Genomic DNA, 17,838 nt, shown 5'->3' with positions numbered 1-17,838 from the left:
GAGTACCTTGGTAAGATCCTAGGAATGTTTATTGATGATAAAAACATAGCCATGGTAATGCTACAGTAACTAGCATATCCAGAGGTAATGAAAACATAACTGCACTGAAATTTAATGAACAGAATAAATACAAGTGCAGTGTAGGTGAGTAACCGAATACAGCTTAAACATGATTACATAAATGAATTACAGGATGAAAGACATGCTCAGAGGATGTGTCTCTGGGAATTTTTTTTATCGTTTTAGGTGAAACTTTTGACATCGGTTGACTGCCGCTGGTATGGACTCAGACGCAGACCAATATGATCAAACTGTTGCCATTTATTATGCCTCGATTACACACTTTTATACAGAGCTCTTGCAGATATGGCAGTTACTAATTGGATACAATGATTTTAAAATCCTAAAAACAAAGTTACTATTGGCTAACTTTAGTCCTGGGAACGGGAGCCTTAAAATTACTTAGTCATGCTGATTATTTACCTTCAGTTCCTCCTTATCTTACTCACATTCTGTATAATTGCTTTCTTTCTCATCCCTTGCAGGTGTTATTTTCTCCTGTAGTAGAAATCAACTACATGAGGACTTTCTTCTAAAAAAGGTTCCCATAAACATGAGTATTTTTCTTCTAAAAGGGTTCCCACAATTGACCATGTATTTTTGCCAGAGCTGAGAGTACAAAAGATAAACTGCCTGTAAGCATTGTTTTGTGAACACAAAGCTTATTTTGACTCTAGCAATAAAGAACGTTCACTCATTTCATATTTGGGTTCTGACGTGACCTATGATTCCCTCTGAAAACTTTGACTCTTCAGTACCGAAATCTAACAGAAGATAGGTATCCACTTGGCTCTACAGTATCTGACAGTCATTCAATACTTGAGGGAAACCCTTTCCCAAGATGCCACTGAGAACTTAAAGCCAATAATTGAAACCTAGTAAGCAGTAAGAAAAAAAGGGGGAAAAAAGCAACTAAGCTGTTCTAAGAACCCTTAGTAAACATTTCATTTGAGAGTGGAAATCTAGGTTAGCACCAGACTAGACAAACACCAGAAGACTCTGGATGTCTAGGCATAAAACTCCACTAAAAGTGAAAAAGGTCCTGTTGCATTTCTAGGTTTTGTTCAGCAATACTGAACAGCTTTACCTATTTCACCTTAGGTACATGACAATCCAACACTACAATGTTGGGAGGGGAGGAGGAATTCAACCCAACAGCATTTATCTTCTGTCTGACAGTTGAATTTCTTATCCATATAAGGCATTTTTGCCAGATGAAGTTGCTGTCCTCAAGTCTCCCTATTCTGTAAAAGACTAGCAGCTAGTAATGTAGCTTTATGTTCTCATCCAAGAGAGTCTGTGGAGTGGAAAAAAAAATGGTACATTCATGAAGCTCATCAGCATAAAATCAATTGCTTACTGTGCAAAACACAGTCACATCAGAACTGTCAAAAAAGGGTACTAATCATTGTAACTTGAAGGGGAAAAAAGGAAACTTCAAGGAATAATGTAATTTTACACCTGCCAGCTACACTCAAATGACAAAGTCTGGAAAATTTCAAAATGCAGCATTCAGCTGCCCTTTTCTTTATCACATAGGGATAGCTCACAGGTTGCAAAATGCTCTGTTGCTATGCTACTCTGGCAAAAATAGAAAATTACACGTAAGAACAGTCTGCTTACGTAGGATTCCAGCAGGCACCAATCAAACCATCAGTAGGGCAAACCCTGCTTCCCGCTTCTGTTGAACTTCTTATTTTCTACTGTGTTTATACTTGTATAATACAATTTTTCCAAATATAATCTATAAAGATAAATTTCCATTGCAAATTAAAATAACATGCAAGTAACAGGATTATTTTGTTGAATATCAATCAGTGCCACTGTATGTGTGAAGACACAATATTATCTATGAACTACTGTTCATATTTCCCTATCTCTCTGTCACTTTACTACTTTCAAGATCCATAAAAGTTATGGTTAAGTTTAGTGGAAGTTTAATAAATCCAAATCAGAACTTCAGACAACAGAAGTAGTTTGTCAAATTATGGTTGTAGACTTTAAATGCATTTCTTATATTTTAGGCCTGTCCAATGAGAGTTTACTGTAAATTTTCTCACTGAAGCTGTAAACGTTTTAGTAAACTGACCATCGATCACAGAATTAAGGCAAATGATCAACAGAGCCTTAGAAGCTAACAAAAATTCAAAGGAGCAAATAGCCCATTCCTGAAGTAACTGACATGTAAATACCAAAGTAAGTCTCATGCAGTGAAAAGAATCCCCTGGGAATTAGAATTTTTCCTCCATTCATACCAAAAAAATTAATCTTGATTAACTTAATCATACTGAATACCACAGGAATTCATCATGATTAGTCACTAATTGTGAAGCACTGCTGTGGATTTAATCAGGTTATCACCATTCTTGGAGAATGTTAATAAAGCCTCTGCTTACCCTCTGTGTCTACTCCTTTCCTACCAGCCCTTCCAGCCATCTGCTTGTAAGTGAGAATGTCCAGGAGTTTGCCACCAAACATGGGAGTCCGTATAATTACTCGACGTGCAGGCAAATTCACTCCAGATGAGAGTGTGGAGGTTGCTGCTAGGACTCTAATCAAGCCCTGGCGAAAAGCTCCTTCAATGATGTCCCGTTCATCAAATGTAAGACCTGAGGAGGGATGACTTTTAGTGAACCTAGTAATGGTGAGACTGCATTTAAGAGTTAATAATATTACTGTCGAGGAAAAGGAAGAACAAACAAACTTAACAAACGTTCGCCATTCAGTGTTAGGAACTAGACTCGCAACACTACCTCAGTTAACTTCTTTTGAACCATAAGTGAAGCAAAATTTCACCATGAAGTTTTCATTATTCAACTGACAGTAACAAGCTAACTTTTCTAAAGTGCTTGTACACATTGTAGCAAGATGAACAACTATTTACTACATATCTACAAGCACTGCAAGTAAGTAAATGAATAAATAAATAAAGTAAAAAGAAGAAAACTGGCTGTAGCGCACAGAGTAGGGAACTAGGATTCAGTCATTTGCCATCCTGACCCTGGAATCTTTCTTCATTATTGCCATTCTAGGTTACAGGCCTAATATGTATCTTTCTACACTTCCTTGAGGCCAATTTTATTCATGAGAAAGAAATCCACACTCTATAAGCATTTAGAATTATTCCCTCTACACATTCAATGCCAGAGCTACTGTTCTTTCTTCCAGAGTCAGTCCTTTCTCTTAGTGGATCAACAGGTGACATGCACTACTGTCTACTTCAGTAAGAAATAAAAGACCAAGCCAGAAGCATTCATAGCCCGTGCTTCTTCTATTTTCATTTGCATTGTTATACTTCTTCTATTTACTCATCTATTTCAGATTTTCCTCCTTACGTTGAGGAAAGTTGCTCTGAAATACTCTGGCAGCTTTAGAAACAACTTGAAAATGCTTGGGCTGCACATCAGCTAATTTTCCAGGCATTTCACTAAAAAAAATTTAAGTTTTATTTAAAAAGTTGATGTTATCAACACAACAAAGATAAGATTTGTCATAACGATTAGTGAACTAATGTCTTCGGCCACAATAAAAGAATTTCAAGTTTACCTCTACCTGTGAGATTCTTGAATCATTTTAATTCAGTCATAACCTACAGAAGGCTTCAAAAAGCAACTGTTAAATTGCTGGTAACTACAGCAAGAAGAACCCATATGACTTGACCATTACAGAATTCAAGACCAAGATATTCAAGAATACCTGCATGATGAAATGCCACTCCCCATGGCAAAGTACGTTGGAGCACAGAGTCCAGGCCTGAGATAGAACGCTTCAGCTGGTCCAGAACCTCATCTATCCCTTCTCTGTCCACAACAACTGGGGCAGGGACTGAGTTTTTTGCAGCACCTTGAGAGAGAAAATATTTTTATAGCTTCTACTAAAATTAATTTTCATTAAAGATACTGTGCATAGTACAGTCTTCTATTAACTACTTTTCTCTTACTCTCAGTCTGTTGCAAACTGTAGAATTCTCTGGCAATGATATCTGCCAGCTTCTCACACCAGTTCTTGGACGGGCAGAAAAGCAGGACTGAATGGCCATCACAAACAGTCTCATAACAGAGGCTCACAACATGGTCTTCATCTCCCTGAATTGAGACAAAATATTTTCAATACACTCTCACACTGAATGAGGTTTGTAAATGCTGTCATTCTTCTGTGTCACAAGTCAGAAAGAGGAGCAAACAAATAAGATGGAGCACTGTTATCTTAGTTTCTGTCTTGCTTTAGGAAGTCCAACCACTAGTATTACCATATTGTTAAGGACAGCCCTAGACCTACCCATGAATAAATCTAAGGTTTTATAACTTGCTTTCATAAATCTGTTTCTGAATAAAGGCTACACAGTACACAAAAAATCACTGCAACCTCCATGTCGTGGCTAAACAGCAGTGGGGAAGAACTAGGAAGAGCCCTGAGGGAAAACATCCCTCTACAGTAACTAAGGAAGACTTATCAACCAGGATGTCTGAACTGAAAGCATGAGATGCAGTAGTCTGAGCACTCCCAATAAGAAGCACCCAGCAAGCACTGCTGAAAAAAGACTGTAAGTGTTCAAAGCACCATGGAAGGCTTTTATGGATGCTTATATAGAAATGCATGCAAAACCCTGTTTACAGCTTGCCCTTTTGGTTTTCAGATGCTAAGAGAGTTCCTGCAACTGATCTGCTTTGCTTGGCTAAGCCAGATTCTCTTCCAGCAAGCAGGTCAAAGGAAGAAGAGAAAAAAGGTATGGTAAGAAATAAAGAGCACTGAAATGCAAAGGAAAACAGGGAAGCAATGGCAGGAACTGCATATACACATCAAAAGCTCAGTAAGGATTCAGCCAAATTCAGCAGAAGTTGTGAGGTCCTCAAGTTCCTTTTCCTGGTCCAGTTTGAGCCACAGAATTCTGAAGGCTGAGTGATAGATTTCAAGCCTGAAAGGATCACTTGGTCTTATAAAATAAGCCAACCCCCTTAAACTGTTGAGTAATAAGCCTAGTTCAGTTCTTTCTCCAACTTAATTTAGTACCTATCTAAAGCAACTATTTAAAAAAAATCCAGAAAAGGAGATGCAACATCAGCTTCTCAATATGACCACATAAAAGCAAGCTTACAGATATTCTTGTCGAAAATATTTCCTTTTGTTTTAGGATCTTTTTTCTTTGCTGTGCCACTGTGCTACTGAATGTTTGCTCACAATGAGAACTGGATGCAAAACTTCACAAAATAAAATATTACTGGCATTCAGCCCATATTGTCCAACTGCTACACTAGTATCACACAGAGCAGCTGAAAGAACAGGAGAGAGAATTTGCCCTTCAAAGACTTCACAGAAAATAAACCTACAAGTAGGAAGTGCAAACTTCCCATTTCTACCCATCTGGTTCTTCCAAATCATCATAGTATATTCATATCCTTTTCAAGTGTGCAAAAGAATTAAATACCGAGAACAGATTCAGAAGAATCAAGATGGACATCCGCCTTCTAATCACTGACAAAATTAGATCATTTATCAGTTTAATGTAAGCAGGTTTAATTCTAATGCAAATATATTCTCCCAATGATTAATGCAAAGTCCTTGGCCCAAACCAGGAAATATTTACCTTCATTTATGAAAGTGTCCAGGACACAAGATAGGGTGGTGTGTAAGGGGAGAATCAAATTCTTTACATCTGTCAAGTGCTCAGAAACAAGATACCTGCAGTCAACTTTGTCTTCAAGTCACATTCAAGAAACTTCAAGATCTTACTGAGTGTGTGTTTTGGTTTGGTTTTTGTTTATATCAGTAGAAGACAGAAAAAACAATTGTCCTTATTTTGAGTATACAATCTATGAAGTAAACAATGAAGCTGGGAATGTCATCTATTAAAAAAAAAATTAAAAACATACCAGTAGCTCTCTTTTTAACTTTAGCTGTACAAAAGGTGTTACTCCAAAGCCACTGCTTAGAGTTTTATTACCTTCAGTTGAAGCTTGGGCTGGAATTCCCGCACTAAATTCATGGAGGAGTCATAAATGTTGCTGCCAATTTTCACCCACTCCTTGAGGGGCACGGGGCGAAAATCCGTACAATATAATTCTGCATCTAACCATGAGGCTAGGAGTCCCAAGTTAGGGAGGGTGGCACTCATGCCTACTATCTGTATCCCACCAAAACCAGGACTGGTCATCTTTGCATGTCTGGAAGTGGGCAAAAGAAAATGAAAGTTAGTGACAACTGAGGGTACGCTTCTGGAGAACAGGATTCAGAAAAACTAACTGAATCTACTTTCTTCTGGAGTCTAAAGTGCAAAGCTATTTTTTTCAAATTCTTGAAAAATAAACAAGCCATTACTCTGAGAAAGCACAATGTCAGGTTATGCATTGGTAACAAGATAATTCAAGTTTTCATCATTTTGACAATAACTTCTTTATGTAACAACAGTCATAAACTGACAGCGTATTTAGTGAAACTGGAAACAAATAAATAAATCAACAATTTCCTTGCCATTAATAAAAACATGGAAATAAAGAAATGGTCCAGTCTCTACTGCAGTCTTTCTAAGCTTAAATGGCTCAATTAAAACACTTCCATTTGTTTCAATTTCAGGACAAATAATACTAGACTAAGGTCTTCCTAGACTTGGGAACCAAAGCCCTTACTTCAGCAAAGAAAGCAGTTTCAGTTCTCAAACTGCTGAACAGCAGCTTCCACTAAATTCAGTGAGAAGTAATGGACTCTTAACAGTGCTGAAAACACAAACCATTAATTTAGATACCCAAATTTTAATTGAGGCTTACATTCACACAATAGGGTTTTTTTATGTGCCTAATCCACATTGAAAAACTACTAATTTGCATTGCACTGAGCCATAAATTGAGACTTTATAAAAGAAAAAGGTCTGACAAATCAATGTAAGCTCAGAAACAGCCTGAATCTTCTTGGAAGATCCTCATAATGCTAAAAAACACAGAGGAAACAAGATGACCCAGCAGCTGGAGTAAAAAAGGGCAGTCACTGACGAGACAGAAATAAGGAAGATGTGGAGAGGCAGACTCGCTTAACCAAGCTCTTCAAGCATTTGCTAGTACAGCTCCCCCATCTAGGTCGCAGATTTTCCCCCCTGAAGCAATTTTTGACCTTCAAGGACTGGAAAAGTCCAGTTCCACAACACTCTCTTCGACTGGGGGTGGGGGAAAAGTCTACTGCAGAATTTTGGCTCAGTCTGCAAAAGCCTCACAGAGAAGGAAGGGCACCCACACTGGTAACAGCCATCAGAGAACACTCTGGCTCAGAGACGCAGCCTCATACTTCAGTGGGACATCCCCCTAATCACTTAAAAAGCTCTTAAAAGCACAGCTCATTCTGATAATAGGTCAGGCTGGATGGTGTTTAAAGAATTTGGATAAAGTGTCTCCCATTAAATAAAAAAAAAAAAAAAAAAAAAAGGCAGCACAGACTTGTGAGGATGTTTGAGAGAAAAAGTGGTCTTCAACTCCAGGAATCTCAAGTGGATTCCAAAACAAAAATAATGGCCACCTCCTTCATGTCAGTAAGTGGTACAGGGAACCACTGTCAACTTGACCATGACAGAGAGATAAAGGATCTTGACCCCAGTGTCTATATGGTGAAGGCTGAAGTATTGTGTCTTCCCAGAAACATTCTTTGATCCATCTGTCACACTCTCCCTGATAGATGTTCTCTCCTTCCTCCTTCTTCAATGCAAGGGAGGAAAGCAAGAGAGTGGTCCTGCATCTGTGCTGCAGCTACGTGATATGCCCAGGTAAAAGGAGTGACAAAGCCACTCGCGCTGCTCTGAAGTATACTGGCTTCCAGGACTTATGGGGAGAACATAAGAAAAAGTCAGGGGTGATTAGACCCAGAACACTGCTGGATCCTGGAAATCAAGATGGGAAATACTGACTATAGCATCCAGCGGCAAGCCAATGTAGAAATGGCAGTTCTTCTAGGACAAAAGAGCTAGTCTCTGCTTAGCCCAGCACTGGTACGACTCACAACACAGGAAGCAGCAGAGAAAACTGGCAAAATCTGGCTTTTGGTGCTAAGGAAACAGTTGATTTTGACTCTTCTCTCAGCACCACCGGTCAAGATTAAGCCAGATACACCATCTCCTCCATTTGCCTCTGTCTGTGTTCAGGCACTATGGAGCAGCTAGGCAGTTTGGTGCTGGGGATCTAGATACTGAATTCTTAAAAGCCTCTAAAGCTTTTCTGAAACATTTAGTCTGTTCCTCAGTGTCCAGTCGGTTGTGCTGGAGGCAAGAAACCATGCAAGCACTAGGCTATCGCATGCTATAAGCAAAACCACAGATCACCCTGAGCAGTGACAACTGAGCAGACTGCTGGCACATTCTCAATGTCTTCTGATCAATTCACCATTGACAAGTTAACAGAACACCCACCCTTCCACAATACCTGAACATTTCAGTAGGATAAATACCGCATTTCATGGAACACTGAAAAATTAAGCAGGGCAAGTCTGCTAGCAAAAATGTTAAAAGAAATCCAAAGTTAAAAAAAAAGGGGGGGGGGCAATAAAAAAGTAAATTAAAGCTTCAGCCTTATTCTTTTCCTGGGAGAATGAATCCCATGATAGAACACAAATTGAAAACCATGAGTAAAAGAGGTTTTCACTACCACGGCAGGCTCCTGAGAGGTGGTATGATGAGACCTTAATAACCAAAATAGTCTAGGTCATCGCTCTCATAAAAACCCTGGAGCTAGCCCAAATTTCTAATCACCCATAGAACAAAATATTTAGAAACATCCATAATTTAGCATTAAAAGACAAAATCCTAGTCTACCCACCGTTTTCCAACCTTCTCTGTAACATATCTAACTTTGGTCAGAAGGAGTTCCAGCAGATATCCTCGATGAGAGTCTCCCAGCATGTGCAACTCATCCACAACAACCACTCCTGATAAAGAGAAGTACTCAGGTTATATCTGACAGAACTCCAAACTAAGAACAGATCCTTTCACGTTCCACATGATGAACTGAAATTTATATCCACAAATCCAGCTGTGCTTACCAACACTGCTATGGCTTCCTTCTGTCACAGATTCTTCTAAGAGAGACAAATCCTAACCAATGTAATAACATTTCACACCTCCCACAACGTCACACATATAATCAGCTTTTAAAAAAATAAAAATAAAAAGGTTGAGTTGTTAGACTGGCCACCATGCAGAACAGTATTGTAGCATCTATACTCTAATCTCTCTGCAAGTAAAAACCCCCAGGCTTCAGTATCTGCAAAGGAACATTCCAGCAACCATATGAGCTAGTCAAAAACTTGGTTGACATCACTGTCTTAGTTAAAAACATCACTCCTTACTGATACAGTAATGTCAGGGGGAAAAAAAAAAAAAACTAGAACAGTTTTAATTACACTGGCATAGCCTGCTTCCTATTTTATCTTTTCTCACTAACCAAACCTGAATGAGCTCTACTATTTAACTTTGGCTTTCTAATGAGAAAATCCTTACATTACTGCTCTGTTGTCATCTTACCTCCAGCAAATGACTTTTTAACCTATCAACCACCTCCATCAAATTTGTGATATGTGTAGAAATACTGAAAAGAATAGTGTCTATAGAGCCTTCTGAATATCAGCAGCTGGAGACAACAGACTGGATTAGGGTCTCCCCCAGGTAGAAAACATAGAACCCCTACAACTCAGCCACCCAGCAAACCTCCTGCACACATCCCAGCTAGCAGCAGTATGTACCCTTTCTGGCCAGCTGGAGGGGCCACAGACACAGGGAAGAGGTTGAAGGGAGGTTAAAGCAGTGCATAGAAGACACCACGCTTCATCAGTTCTGCTGCTGTGGAATTTTTTTTCCTCTTTGGTGCAGCTATGTAATATCTTCCTGGTACAGCTAAAATAGCAGGAGCTTAAGGGCAAATGTGACCTTATATTATCTGTTTCAATGTTATTTTTCCTTCTCATTTTTTTTCTCTGCTTCCTACATATGTTCCTTCTTTCTCTGTCTATTTTCTCCTCCCTTCTCTTTCAAGCCACTTAAGTTAGAAAAGAGTGCTGCACTGCCTCATCGGCTTCTTTTACAAACTCCCACCCATCCGGCTCCTCTGTCTTCCTGTACTTTCTCTATTTTGTGCTCACTTGTAAAAAATGGCAATTTGTTGGTCACCAAATAGATATTTATTCAGCTACTAGAAAAAACTTCTTCCTGCTTCCCTGTACAACAGTCTGTCTGAATTCTTCCAGCAGCTGAGACGGGACAGGGTAATCAGATATCTACTAAAGTAAAATTCCTACAAGTTACCTTTCCAGTCTGTGTGCCAAGCAGCAGCACGTTTTTCTTCCTGAAATGATGCCTAGAACGCTAGTGGTACCTTCAAGCCAAAGCACAGGGAATGCCACTATTTCTTGTACGGGCCACTTGTTCTACACCTTCCACTGCTACTCATACATAATAAATATTCAAACCCACGTTAAACCAGTGTACTGTATCATCCTGGCAGTCTGCAGGCTGGTGAGACCTGTCACGCATGCACAGTGCTCTCCTCTATTCAGGCAGTACTCAGAACACACTCACTGGGATAACACAGCAAGAACAATCAGGCAAACAACGTTTTTCACAAAGTTATCCTCATCTTAAAATGGAATTGCAGCCAAGGAGGACTACAGGTCCCAGCATGCAATGGTATTTTCTACTCAGCAACAAGCTCAGGAGTGGAAGTGGAGCCAAAATTTCATCATGCTGCATTGCTACTGAAAAGGAGGCTAGCCTCACTCTCCTCTTTCTGTCAGCAAATTAGGTGTGTCCCTAGAAGACTGCTGAAAAAACCTACTAAAAAGTATGTGAGAGCTATTGTACACGTTTAGTGTAGAATAACTTGTCTGCTTTAAGTCTACATCCTGTTTTAAAAGTCCTGAATGACAGGCAGGGAGGATTTGATTAAAAAAAAACCCCACAATGAAACTAGTAACTTTTTAATTTCAAGTTTAAATTAAGAAAAGAAACAAGTGAAGTATCACAACAGCACATTACAAATCCATTCCCAGCTGACATGTTGAGAAGGCAGCAGATTCTTCTTTAATCTGCTTGAGTTTCTCTCAAAAATTTCCAAAGGCAAGGTGAGCTATCAGCAGGGGGTTGACATCAACAAAAGGAACAGCTCAAGCTTGAGATGGAAACCAGCCAGAACTGCAGTCATCTCCCAGTAACTCCTCTCAAAAGATAAAACACCCTCCTTACGAACTGGTCTAAATTTAGAATTAATTAGAGGACAAGGTACAATCTTGCAGTTTCAGACAAGCTTGTTTTAGGTGACAGTTAAAGTGGCATTTTCAGCTTATGCGCATGTGTTGCAGCTTTTATGAAAATGTATCTCCAAATAGAAAATGCATCAACTTTTTAAATATGATTTTTAAACTCTATTTTAATTTAAAAAATTAATTTCAAATAAGCATATAAAGAAAAAAACATTTTTACCCATATTTCAGTTATGCGGTCATATTGGGGCACAAGGGAAATGGAGGGTTGCAGCAGAGGTGTTTTCAAATGGTGAAAGAAAAAACATCATGCTTTAAGGAGGTATCGGTGTTGAGGACACATGTTCAAACTCAAATCTTGTAATCATTTGACTGATTATACTTATACGACTCCTCTCAGGTACATTCATCTTAGAGCGCACAACAAAATGTAGGGATGGAATGGAGGTACCAACCAAAGGGATTTGGCATATCTCTAGCTTCTGAAAGATGATATTATTAAACAACACCTTTTAGTATACTGAGTATGCTTCCAAGGCACCCAGGCCAACATAAATATGGACATCACGACCCCACTCTCTGCCTTATGCTGGCAGTACAGCTTGTACTGTGCGGTGACCTAGGATCAAACTAATCCTATTCATAACAAACAAAAACCCCCCTAAACTAAGTAGCCATATATTGAAATAACTAACTGAATGATTGACAGTTCTCTTGCAGGGAAAAGGATGAAGTAATACATTCACAAATCAGGCTGGACTGCAGGAACCTTAATGAGCTTAAAATGCTGCACAACCACAGTCATCCATCCACTCATCTTCCAGCCCACTGGCAGTCTAAAGCATTCATGGTGATCCAGCCTCTAGAGATCCAGGTGTGACTGTGTTACCCCATGATCTCGCACTCTGACAAAACCTGCAAGGTTTTATTTCCCTTATTCTCTCTTCTGTTTAAAAAACTCTTCTGGTATACAATGCTGCAGAATATTATGACACCAGATGCACATGGAACAGCAGTTTCATAGGTGAAGGTCTCAGAGCAGTTTAATAGAAACATAAAATCACAGAATCATAGAATCATTAAGGTTGGAAAAGACCTCAAGGATCATCAAGTCCAACCACCAACCCACACCACCTAACTCACTAAACCATGTCCCTAAGCACCACATCTACACGTTTCTTGAACACCTCCAGGGATGGTGACTCCACCACAATACTCATCTAGTTTTCCAATTTTTACATTCTTCAAATAGCAACCAGCTATGTTACAGGCCAGAGTGAAGATGGGAGTGATTACTGCATAAGATATATCTGGGTACAGCTTTACTGAGCAAGGAAGCAAAGAGAAGAACAAACTTCTGACTGGACTAGGAGAACATGTCTCTCTCCAAGTGCACACTGGAAATACAGGGTTCCTTCAGGTTTTATATCTCCTCCCAAACACTAAATGAATATTGCCACCAGGGCCATGGTGACCCCGTAGTCTATGTTACAAGGACAGAAGGCTTTTGAGCGAACTACATGAGATAAACGAATGCCACAGCCCTCCTAGCCACCATGCCCACCCAGAGGAGCACTACGTATTCATTCTACTTATCTGGACCCAAATGAGCATCAAACACAATTCCCCCTCTTCCTTGAGCCAAGTGAAGATAAACCATAGATGCCACAATCTCTGTCCAAAACAAACGAACATACATACATTCTTAAACTCAAACATATCCCAAACCTTTAATTCCATTTCATTAATTAGAAAACATTTTCTAGCTATGGGAATCACTGCTTATTGCAGCTACACTGTCCATGGATTGTCATCCATGTCAAACAAACTAAAACCTGCAGCTTCTACCTACTCACCCCAGCCGCTGAGCTACACAGAATAGTTGCGACTACCTTCCTAAATACAAATCAGGAGTGCTCTGAAGGAAGAAAAATTGCTCAGTTTTCCTATATGGCATGTCTATCGCACACAGAACTGACCAAATACAAACTATCCCATGATTTTACATGTACTCAGAGTATGTAATAAACCTCATCCCGACAACGGTCAAGCCCTAGTATTTTACCCAGTGAATCCATTCTGTTTTCTTCTATTAGTCTATTGATTAGACCATTGGCTTTCTCAATGGTGCAGACAGCAACATCCAGGGCAGAGAAAGGTCCAGCAGGAGGCATGCTTCCCATGTAGCCTTCAACTCGCACATCCACCTCCTGAAACAGAGCCTGTTTTCCAAGGATACAGAATGTCATGCCAAAGTTACAACTCTGAATTTTGATCAATGCTTTTTGGAATCATATGAAAGCCTGCATCTTACAACCACAATTTCTAGTACTTACAATGCCAACTAATCAGATTAAAGCCATAGCTCATCCAGCTACTGATACTTCTTTTTTCCACTGACATTTTTTATTTCCAAAGCGGAAGCCACACAGTACACATTGCAGGATAAAGTGTACATAACTGAGTAAGAGATGGGCATCACAGTTTTGTATAAAAATATCTACTATTGAAAAGGCTAGAGAACACACAGCGGAACAGTTTATAATACCAGTGGGTTATGTACAAAGAAGCCTTGCTCCTGAGAAATCCTGGGCCACATGTTGGACCTCAAGCACAAAGATGTCACATCTCCCACTGAAAGTCAAGAAACAAGGACTTCTCTTCTTCCACAGTTTATTACTGCAGTGCCAAAGCTTTGGCACATTACACACTGCGTTAACAAAAGGTACAAATGTTTGAACCAGATGGGTAGGATACCATATGATTCCAAGTATGCGTAGCTACGGCCAAACCTTAGGCCAGGATGCCTGCTGCTTTTGTACTTGGTTTTAGTAATTGTTGTTACTTTGACATATTAGCTAATGGAAACAATATTTCATATGAAAGTCTTTCAAGAAAAAATACATTTTTTTTAAGAAGACTGTTCCCACTGTAATTTTGTTTTTAAATAGCTGGGGTGAGGAAGCCAAGACATAAATATGTTCTGTCAGAACAATTTTTTAGCAAAGTCAAAGTGAAATCAAAGGCACAAAATTCCTGTGGAAACACCCCAAGGAAAGCTAAAACATCCTTTTATCCTTTCAGATAATGTTGACACCTTCCCTTTCTAGCTTCTCATACACAATCTCTTAATTAGAAAACTCCTTTAAAGTTTGTATATTATAAAATCTGTGAATAAATGCCAGTAACAATGCTTTAACAGTCAAAGTTGACATTCAACTCGAAATTTTTCCAAGTTTCCCTTGTCAGCTAAAACTTTTGGTTTTTATCTCCAACTTAGAACAAGAGGAAATTTTAAATTATCCACAAATCCTTTCTGAAACTTTGCATTTTTTTTCCTCAAATCCAACTACAACTCATAAATTTACCCCCCTCGAATGCTGCTTACCTGCAGATAACATTTTTTCTCCTTGGCCACAGAGACAAAGGGAAGGATGAGAAGAGCTTTCTTACGAGTCTCCAGGACTCGCTTCAAAATAAGCAATTCTGCAACAAGAGTCTTTCCAGCACTGGTAGGAGCTGGGTAAAAAGAAAAAAAAAAAAAAAAAAAAAAAAAAAAGAATTTTTTAAAATTCAATTTAAAATTTAAAAAAAAAAAAAAAAGTATTTTTTAAAATTCAATTTTAAAGTTAAAAAAAAAAAATCCAAGGAACAAGCATCATAAAGCTAGTACAGAAAGCAGTTACTGGAGATCTTGGGGCAGGACTTTTCAACAGATGCCTGTCTCCCACAACCACAACCACATTTGCAGTTAATCCCATAAAGGGTCAAGAAGACTGCAAAGAATTTATCTGCTAGCCTCCTCCATCATGCTACCAAGACTTGTGTTCTCATCTTTGCTCCAGAAGTAACAGCAGCTCAGAGACAAGCAAGTGCAAAAAACCCCAAACAAACAAAAAAACCCCACTATAGTCTCTTGGTTGGACAGGAGAGCTCAGCCACCCACCACCTTACTGACCTAGCCCATAAATACATTAACCCCTCTTGTTTGGCAAGCATTGCTGTTTGCCATCTATGATCCACAGAAAACTGTGAAGGAGATGCCACATGCCAGGGGACAGCCACTACCCAGCGATCAGGCCCAAAGTCTTCTGGAACCAAGTAAATAAACCTTAAATCCAGGCCTAAGAAAATAACGCGCCCCTCTTCTAAATTCTTCATCCTCCCAGTGCTGCTCTGGGACCTTCTTCCCATGGAAAATAGACACCCAAGTTGTCGTGCCCCACAGATTTCTAGTTCACCAGTCCTACTTCTCCTTCTGCACCCCGCCATACGCTAGGTGAAGAGAAACAATAAAGGGACTGAAAAAATTAGATAGTAAATAACATTTTCAAAGTATTTATATCTAACATTGCTGTTATCATACAGTTCCTGGTTGACATAGTCTGTAATAAAAAAAAGAGCAAATCATCATTAACTGACTCCTAATTATCAGTTTCTAAAGGAACATTAACAGAGAAAACGGGGAAGAACATCTCTCCTCACATCTGGAAAAGAGGCCATCAAGCCAGGTGTGAGGTACAGCAATGGGACCTTAATGGGGTCTCTCCAGAAAAAAGAGGATCTTGACCCTTTCATCTGCCAGATCATAACCCTTTCAGTACCAATATGGTCTTGTAAACGGCACTGGGAAAGTTAGGGAGGACTGTTTTTTTCAGATGTTTGCATACCTGAGTAAACTAGGTTCTTTCCTTCCAGAACTTGCCCAAGCATTAGGCATTCTGCTTGCCATTCAAACATCTGTACTACTCCCAGACTGTGGTATTTCTCCAGAACTGCTTTGGGAAGACCCCAGCTTGCAAGGAGCAACTTGTCTGCTTGGTCTTCAGGAACATTTACCTGCTGATATTGCCCTTTGGGAGAAGAAAATTTAAAAATTTAAAAGTCAAGTATCATCCTTGAATCCGAGGTCACTTAGGTTATACACCTAAAGGTCAAACTTCTCTACAAGTTCCTGTATTATGAGAAAAGGTAACAAGAAACTATCTTCCCTATATTTTTCAATATTTCCTATGGATGTTTCACCACTCTTCTTACCTCCTGACATCATTTTTTCAACTTTTCTCTTGTAAGATTTTCCACATTCAAATAATTTTTTCAACAAACTCTTGCTCTGATATTTGCTTTTGAGACAGAGCAACCATTACCAGATACGTACTCAAACAGAGAGTTTCAGCACTGATTAATATAACAGCATTACAATGTGTTTGCCATCTCATCCCTATCCATACTGCTTCCTTGTTAAATCACTGCTACGGTGACTTCAGTAATCCTCACAGATTACAGAACTGCCCAGACTTTTTTCTTCTTTATGGATTAATTAAAAAAACAACATAAACCAAACAAGCAGCTCAAGATACTCTGTACAATGTGTGTTACTTCAGTTTATCAACACTGATTAGTATCTTCACCACATTGCCAGTTGCTCTAGCTTATTTACTTGCTGCTTATTTATTTTCTTTATAACCCTAAATAGTTTTGTGCTGGCTGCAGACATTGTCTCCTCCCTCCCCTCCTCCTCCCTTTTTCTAAATCGTTAAGAATACTCAAACTTTTTGTCCTTTTCTTCACCTGAGATAGAAAACAGGTTTCTGATCCATAGCAATGCCTCCTCTATCACCCGTGACTTATAGTTCCCATAACAGCATTTTGTGAAAGACCTTGTCAAATCAAGATGAAAAACAAGTAATTGTGTGTAGTGACTCTACTGTACCTATTATTCTACTGGCACACTCAAAAAATCCTAAACGAAATTTCCTGCCATTGTTGACAGCATAAGGGCAAGCTAGATTAGAAATACTATCATGCATCAGCAGCCAGTATTTTTACTCTCAACATACTAAAAATTTCAACTGCCTTCTTGAGCTTAACCCCAACCTAGCTGTCACCGGTACACAATCATTCTCCCCTCCACAAATATATAAAAGATGATATAGCTTAGTATTGAAAGCTTTGTTTCGCTTTGTATAATCAAAGTACCACACAAATACTGAACAAGATGTTGAGCATTGTCTGAATTAGGATTCAGAAACATAAAAAGAAACAAAAACCTCCATGATGGGATCTCAAGCTTCTTTCCTAATCTTAAAACCGATGAACTACATGTAAAAGATGGAATGAGCAAAGGATTACGTGATTCTGCTGTTTGAAGAATATCTGTAGATTAGTGTTAAACATGAGCGTGAAAACTTGTGCTTTAGGAGTTCTTAAACATCTACGTGCACAAGTATACCACTGACATTAACCTCTTTCTTACCTGCTAGAAAAATGCTAAGAAATAGTCAAAATGAGGAAGATACACCATTGTTGGTTAAAAGCATTGGGCATTTCACAGAATCACAGAATGTTAGATATTGGAAGGGACCTCGAAAGATCATCCAGTCCAATCCCCCTGCCGGAGCAGGAACACCTAGATCAGATCACACAGGAACGCATCCAGGCGGGCTTTGAATGTCTCCAGAGAAGGAGACTCCACACCCTCTCTGGGCAGCCTGTTCCAGTGCTCTGTCACCCTCACCGTGAAGAAGTTTTTTCTCATATTCAAGTGGAACCTCC

The 17,838-nt window shown here is 39.2% G+C and overlaps 1 protein-coding gene across 1 annotated transcript in view; it reads right to left on the bottom strand.

The window, feature by feature from the left end:
* Positions 1–16,136, bottom strand: part of POLQ (polymerase (DNA directed), theta) — a gene marked incomplete at both ends in the record, with an annotated part of 37,112 nt that extends 20,976 nt beyond the window's left edge. Inside the window, 8 exons of the mRNA XM_010085910.1 lie at positions 2,457–2,669; positions 3,757–3,903; positions 4,001–4,145; positions 6,002–6,221; positions 8,850–8,958; positions 13,349–13,505; positions 14,672–14,802; positions 15,954–16,136. Coding sequence (XP_010084212.1) covers positions 2,457–2,669; positions 3,757–3,903; positions 4,001–4,145; positions 6,002–6,221; positions 8,850–8,958; positions 13,349–13,505; positions 14,672–14,802; positions 15,954–16,136 — 1,305 coding nt within the window. The remainder of the gene's footprint in view (positions 1–2,456; positions 2,670–3,756; positions 3,904–4,000; positions 4,146–6,001; positions 6,222–8,849; positions 8,959–13,348; positions 13,506–14,671; positions 14,803–15,953) is intronic.
* Positions 16,137–17,838: the final 1,702 nt, after the last annotated feature.

Source organism: Pterocles gutturalis, unplaced genomic scaffold (assembly GCF_000699245.1).
Source record: "Pterocles gutturalis isolate BGI_N339 unplaced genomic scaffold, ASM69924v1 scaffold33220, whole genome shotgun sequence".
Lineage (NCBI taxonomy): Eukaryota > Metazoa > Chordata > Aves > Pterocliformes > Pteroclidae > Pterocles > Pterocles gutturalis.
The sequence above is the reverse complement of the archived record's forward strand: the minus strand, read 5'-3'. Positions and strand labels throughout refer to the sequence as shown.